Below are 7,305 nucleotides of genomic sequence, written 5' to 3' on the forward strand. Positions count from 1 at the left end.
AAAAAAAAAAAAATTCTGTTGTTAAGAACAGTTTTTATCAACTGCGGATCATTTCCAAACTTAAACAGTTTTTGTCTTTTCAAGATTTGGAGAAGGTTATTCATGCTTTTATTACGTCACGTCTAGATTACTGTAATTCACTGTATTTGGGTCTTCCTCAGTGAGATGGTACAAAATGCAGCTGCAAGGCTGCTGACCAGGGCAAATAATCACCCCAATTTTGGCTTCGCTTCATTGGCTCCCGGTCCATTTTAGAATTCAGTTTAAGATTTTGTTGTTTGTTTTTAAAGCTCTTAGCGATCAAGCTCCATCCTATCTCAAGCTCTTCTTACCCCTCAGTCATCTATCAGACTTTTAAGATCTTCTGACAGGGCTCTTGTATCTGTCCCTCGCTTAAAGAGTGACAGAGCCTTATGTTTCTGTGTTTGAGGTTGGAGGAGTGTCGTGTCATGTCTTCGGCCAAGCGGCCGCTGTGGTTGATCTGGGAGAATCCAGATATCATGAGCGTGTGAACACACACACACACACACACACACACACACACACTCACACACGCACACACACTTCAGTGTGCTCAGATCAGTGTGATGTACAGCTGCCGTCAGAAGTTTACATCCCCTTTACTGAGTGCAAAATGTTAACCGTTTTAGCAAAATCAGAATTCATAAAAATGCCATGTTGTTTTTAGGGGTCCAGATGGAAGCCCGTTTCCGCCACTGAATAAAAAAAACAAAAAAGGTCATTGCGACTTTTTACTTCACGCAATTCTCGCAATTCTGACTTCTTTTCTCAGAACTGTCAGATATAAACACACAATTGTAAGAAAATAGTCTTTTTTTTTTCAGAACAGAATTGGGAGATAAAAAGTCACGATTAACTTTTTAAATTTTTTATTAAGTGGTGGAAACGGCTTGCATAGGTCCAAGCCCTGTTGTATTTGTAAGGATTTTCTTCTTCTTCGAGCTAAAACTGAGACAGTCAGTCATAGAGACACCAAAATTGGTGGGATGATCAGAAAACCCACTCTACCTATAGGGGGCTATAACAAAAACAATGCCTGTAGTTTCATATTCTGTACGATCGGTTAAGTTGAAAATGGTTATGCCCCTTCTTTGGCTCAAACAGTAACATGTTCTTCAAATATTACTCGTAACCAAACAAACATAGCTGCCAGCTGCCAATCAAACTTCAGCAGCTCATAATGTCAAATCTGAATGGCTGAGCATTACGAAACATGGCAGACACTTGGAAGGTGGCTCAATTAAGCTGTATGTTAAATTTGGTGAGAATCAGCCACAAGGTGGCGCTATATTTACACAAATGACCCCATTCAGAAGTTTACATAGCCTTGAATATGAATACTGGTTACCTGTTTGAATGTTTAGTGATGGTTGTTCATGAGCCTCTTGTTCTGATCATGTCCACTGCTCTCCAGAAAAATCCTGCACATTTGAGCTTATCCCAGCAGTGACTATGATTTTGAGATCCATCTGTTCAAGCTGAGAACGAATGAGGGATGAAAGCACAACTATTATAAAGCTGCAAACGAGGCACGAGGCATTGAGAGCCGGGGGTGAAAACTTTTGAGCTGCTCAAGGACTCATGCACAACTATCACAAAATATGAAACCAGTCATTGATCATCATGGTAACGACACACAGTATTAAGAATGAAGCGCATATAAACTTCCAAACAGGGTTATTTGTGTAAATGCAGTTATTATTTTGTCCTGTTATGTGAAATAGATTATTCAGGACGGCACTAAATAAAAACATGACTTTTTTAATGATCCCTCTGATTCAGTAAAGGGGGTGTAAACTTATGACCAGCTGTATTCATATTCCACCCCACAATCACAAGCAACACAGAAATTATATTTTCTATAATTTTGTTTTTATATTTTGGGTTCCTAAAACACAATTAGTTCAAATTCTCATTACAGTAGCGTGACAAAGACAATGATCTATTGTTTAGTATTTATACAACACAATAGTATTTTATACTGTTTTGAGTATTATTTGTAGTATTTATACATTAATGAGACTAATGAGAATTATACTTATCGAAGAAGCTCGAAGAAGAAGAAAATCCTTACAAATACAACAGGGCTTGGACCTATGGAAGCCGTTTCTGCCACTGAATAAAAAATAAAAAAGTAATAAGTATAAGTAAGTTTAAATGTGCAGAAAATCTGAAACCTGGCTTCCGTTTCGTCATGCTAAATATGATTGATTTGTTTTTGTCTTTTGATTTTGGGGTAAAACTTGTTTTCTCTGCACACATGAATGAACATTTGGCTGGTTCAAGCACAAGAGCGATGCTTCCATATGAGAATCACATGACCTTTAGCAGGACTAGCACTTTGATGTGTCCCAACTTCTTGTTTCAATAGGAAATACGTCACCACAGGAAAGAAGCTGTGGGCAGCTATGAAAACGAACGAGAAACCACACACAGTCACTCACACACTCTCTCTCTCTCACTCACACACACACGTTACAGTCCTCCTTAGGGTATCAAGGTCAAAGGTCAAGCTTTGATTGGCACTGCCACCTTTAAACCAGACAGCAGGAGAGGTCATATCAAAGACACTACCCAGAACGCACTTCAGCTGGCGGCTTTGGTTCTCCGCTAGTCTTCCACACAACAAAGAGCTCACGCATTGCGGGACAGAACAATTAGCATGTTCAGAGAAATTCTATTGCGATTCTATTTTCTATCATTTGATGCGATGAAATTAAGCCAATCGAAATCCCTGCGAGTTTACAATCAATCGATCAGCGTTTCTTCGTCAGTCAGAAGCTGTAGAAGCCAGCCAGTTCAAACCCTGCGAGTCACAATCACTGACCAGTCACTGACCAGTCCATGGCTTTCACTGGCTGGTGTTTCAGCTCAGCTGTGCCTGAAGCCTTCTGCCGTTTGTGAACGAGCTATAACCCCGATCCAGAGAAGCACAGACCCAATCACTTTAAGAGTCCTCTAATACACTTTTCAAAGATAAAGCGTTCTTGCTTATTTCTAAGCGTGCATCCTTTTCTTGTTTTTATTTTATTTTGAAATTTTATTCTTTTGTATTTTAATTGGAATTTTAATATTTCACCCTCATTTCCGTTCATAAATCTATTTTACACAAGGTACAAAAAAATAGACATTCAGGACCTTCAGGACAAAAATATCCCGACTGAAACCCAATAAAAATAATAATATTTAATCCCAGCGCCATTTAAGCATCAAATCATGCATTCGTTGTTAATAAGCTTTCATTCTGTTGATTTTTTAAATCTGGCACTGCACAAAAAATAACAATGCATCAAAATTAATGTTGTTGCCAATCATTAACAAATCTAAGAATGCAATAATCCAAAATCAATTCTGCTTAGCATTTATTATATGGAAAATAATTGTTTTTTTTCATTAAAAACAACATTGGAATTATATAAACAAACATTTGAAAGGTTAAAATCCTGAAAATGAATGCATTTTTGGTAGTTGTGATCAGGAGCAATGTTGGTAAAAAAAAAAATCGTCAGTGAAAACGGAAAAATATATTAATATATAATATTTCTATGATCATTTTTAGACACAGACATTTTTGTCCTTCCAAGGACCTCTGTGTAACTTTTTTAAATGAACTATATTAGCATCCACACCAGCGATATCGTCCGTCTGTCGTTATCGTCACAGCTGTGGACTTCACTGTTCTCAGAGTTAGAGCGATTATTTAAACTCTTTGGTTATAATCGTTGTTCTTGTTGTGAAAGAAGAGAAATTCAGCCCAAAAATACATCTCTGGAAACCAAATACCATTGAACTCCATAAATCAAAATGAGTCATATTTACACACACACACACACACACACACACGCTCCCTCTCAACATAATGTTCTCCTCGGTGATTGGCTGTGGTCAGAAGCACGCTCCAGCTGCAGGATTCTCCTCCTGCTGGTCACACGCAGAGCGGCACGACCTCTGACCCCTGAGCAAGCACCTGACTGAGACGAGCGCGGAGGCTTCGCTGCGGCTCGGACTGAAGCGTGACGAGGTCCAGTCGTGGCTTTGCGTGTCGTCCTCGGTCCAGTCCCGCAGGTCAGCGATGATGTCAGGGGCCGGTTCTGCGTCCTGATTGGCTGGTGCCTCTGATTCAGTCGGGCAGGTGTGGAGCGCTTTGGCTGCAGGTCTCAGAGACATCAGCAGCGGCCCTACAGTGAAGAAACATATGATCCAAGTCTTCTGGAGAGGCCAGACTGCTTTACATGATGTATAGACTTAAATCAGGGTTTTATAACATTTCTGTTTGTACTTTGGAACGAGTGAGTAAATGATGACAGAACGAACTTAACCACGTTTCATGGGCAGGTACTCTGTCTGTGTCCGTCACACAAAATCTCATAGTTTATCATCATGCAAAAAATCAGAACGCACGAGCTTGTGTATCTGGTGATGCTGAAACACGGTAGAATGTGAGAAAATAGTGAAATTACAAGGGGAAATCGAATGCTTTGAAGACACAAACGGGTGTAAATAATGTGCTTTTAGTCTTAAAATAAAGATAACTTTGGCTGCAGTGCATTCAGCATGCTGCTGTTTTTCAAAATAAGAGCAAATAATCCACACATAATCAATAATCAACAGACTGTAGAAATGAACCAGATATCCTCCTCTAATTTTATGATGATGAAGAATTCTGCCATATAAAACTTCATGTATTAGATCGAGGGTTAATGAGAACCGCTCAAACGCAAAGTCTTTGTATTTACCGTTGAAAACATCACAGAAGTGTAACAAGGACGAAGGTCAATGTCGTAGAGAACGACAGCTTGTGTTTTTCGAGATTACATGCTGATTTCAGGAACCAAACAAACAGAACTGTATTATCTGGCTCTCTGGATGCTTAGGATCCAAATGACGTGTCATAACAACACGTTTTTACTATAAGTAAGGGAATTTGCCAAAAAGAGGTTTGTATCTGACAGATCAGTAAAGCTTCACGGACAGAAAGAAGGCTTCTGAGCGCAGAGATTTGATTGGCTGTTTGGGCTCTCAGTCATTTATCGGAGTCCAGAAGGAGGTTTGTATCTGACAGATCAGTAAAGCTTCACGGACAGAAAGAAGGCTTCTGAGCGCAGCGATTTGATTGGCTGTTTGGGCTCTCAGTCATTTATCGGAGTCCAGTTTGACTCACCTTTATTCTGTCCCATCAGCCACTCGTCTGCGGTCATGGCCGGCTCATTGGCTGCGGTCAGGGGGTAAATATCCTCATGAAAACCCTCAGACTGCTGTCAGAAACAAAACACGCATCACAATCCACCACAACCTCATTGATATCCTGGGAAAGCTACAGTTACACAGAAGCTACTCCCATGTATATACAGTAGTCACCGTCCACACACACAGGCTCCTCCCACACACATACTCCTCATATACAGGCCCCTCCCACACCTTGGCTCCTCCCATACAGGCCCCTCAATCCCCCACACAGGCTCCGCCCATAGATAGCCCCTCCCTCCCATACATATGCGCTTTTCTCATACACACCCCCTCCCACACGCAGACTCCTCCCACACACATGGGCTCCTCCCACACACAGACTCCTCCCACACATATGAGCTCTTCTCGTACACACCCCCTCCCACACACAGACTCCACCCACACATATGGGCTCCTCCCACACACAGGCTCCTCCCCCTCAATCGTCTCAGTCGCGCTCTCACCTTGCGCGGCACACAGAAACTCAGCGGCTCCAGCAGGTCTCTGACAGCCACCAGCCGGTAGAATCTGAAGATCTCGCAAGCGCTGGTGTTCAGGCCGCGTTTGGGCATCACACCTAAACACATGAAGCAGTGACTCTCCAGCCTGAGCACAGCAGCTCACGCCAACATCACGCTATATGAGTGAGTACCCAAGCCTCTCTGAGGGGACGCGGAGTGGTATTCAGACAGCAAGTGAGCGTAGGGTTTCACCGCACTGACCGTGTAATAGCGAATGTTGCCGTCGCCCTGCGACGCAGACAGAGAGTAATCTGAACATCTCATGGATCATCCAACAGAAAACAGGCATCTCGATGAAACATCTTTAGCAAACACATGCATGTCTGTCTCTAGATTAGATGTGCATGTTGCGTTTGTAGATGTGATCTAAGTGGCACATTGAGACGTTCAACACCTTCCCAGCCAGATACAGCATGTGTGTGTCAGCGTCATAAAAGGGGAAAATCACTCCTGAACCTCCATCCAGATCCTCCTCCAGTAACGGCTCAGACAGATCCTCCTGCAGGCAAACACACTCACCATATAACACACCTCTGAACACGTGTGTGTGTGTGTGTGTCTGTGTGTGTGTGTGTGTGTGTGTGTGTGTGTGTTACCACATCCCACAGGACAAACTGTCTCTGGTTCCAGCAGGAGCTTCCTGTGGACACCAACATCTTCAGATCCCACAGGAACAAGATCCTGGACACTTTATGAGAGCGACAGCGAGACTCCTGCGCACAGATGTAGCTCAGGCCTTTATCATTAGAGTTCATAACCACACACACACACACACACACACACACACCTGCAGAACCCGCCCAGTCCGTGGCTCGATGATTCGGATCTTCTTGTCTTTGCAGGCCGTGGCCAACAGACTTCCATCCGCATTAAAACTCAAACACAGCACCAGCTCAGAATGTGTGTTTATCACACACACCGGCACCTCAGCCGAGTCCAGACGCCACACCAGCACCTACAACACACACACACACACACACACACACTGATGATTTCAAGCGCTCTACACAAACAAGCGTGTCAGAAACATGATCCATATCCACCGCATCAGTACATCTGTCTGCCCGCTGAATCTTGCATTCTTGCAATCTTATTCTCCGGCTAACACTACAATTGAGTTTTTTATACTGTTGTTTTTCAGGGTTGACTCAGGCTGTTTTTCAGTCCTGCACCCCTGGAACACGATTGGACTTGTTTGAGTAGCAGTTGGGCTGTCTGGCACTACAGACATTATGACTTTCTGCGTACTGTGAAAAGCACAATATAGATACATTTGACTTGACTTGGTATGTCGCAAAGCATTGTGGGATTGCCTTCAGCATAAAGAGTGAGTGCAGCGCTTTGAATCTGGCCAAAACAAGCTATCATAGAGTCAGGAGTGCAGAGCAGTCTACATAGTCGACTCACTAGGGAACAGAGCTGCCGTGTGTGTGTGTCTGTGTGTGTGTGTGTGTGTGTGTCTGTGTGTGTGTCTGTGTGTGTGTGTGAGTGTGAGTGTGTGTGTGAGTGAGTGAGTGCGTGCGTGCGTGTGTGTGCA

General features: G+C 42.9%; 1 protein-coding gene across 1 annotated transcript in view; it reads right to left on the reverse strand.

The window, feature by feature from the left end:
* Positions 1–3,844: 3,844 nt before the first annotated feature.
* The window catches only part of LOC107687497 (coronin-2A), a 6,239-nt gene continuing 2,778 nt past the window's right edge, over positions 3,845–7,305 (reverse strand). The window contains 8 exon segments of the mRNA XM_074187000.1: positions 3,845–4,199; positions 5,183–5,276; positions 5,712–5,824; positions 5,900–5,996; positions 6,163–6,267; positions 6,365–6,481; positions 6,556–6,723; positions 6,875–6,882. Of these exon segments, the coding sequence (XP_074043101.1) occupies positions 3,907–4,199; positions 5,183–5,276; positions 5,712–5,824; positions 5,900–5,996; positions 6,163–6,267; positions 6,365–6,481; positions 6,556–6,723; positions 6,875–6,882 (995 nt within the window). The 3' untranslated portion in view covers positions 3,845–3,906.

Source organism: Sinocyclocheilus anshuiensis, unplaced genomic scaffold (genome assembly GCF_001515605.1).
Source record: "Sinocyclocheilus anshuiensis isolate Anshui unplaced genomic scaffold, SAMN03320099.WGS_v1.1 scaffold1689, whole genome shotgun sequence".
NCBI classification, from domain to species: domain Eukaryota; kingdom Metazoa; phylum Chordata; class Actinopteri; order Cypriniformes; family Cyprinidae; genus Sinocyclocheilus; species Sinocyclocheilus anshuiensis.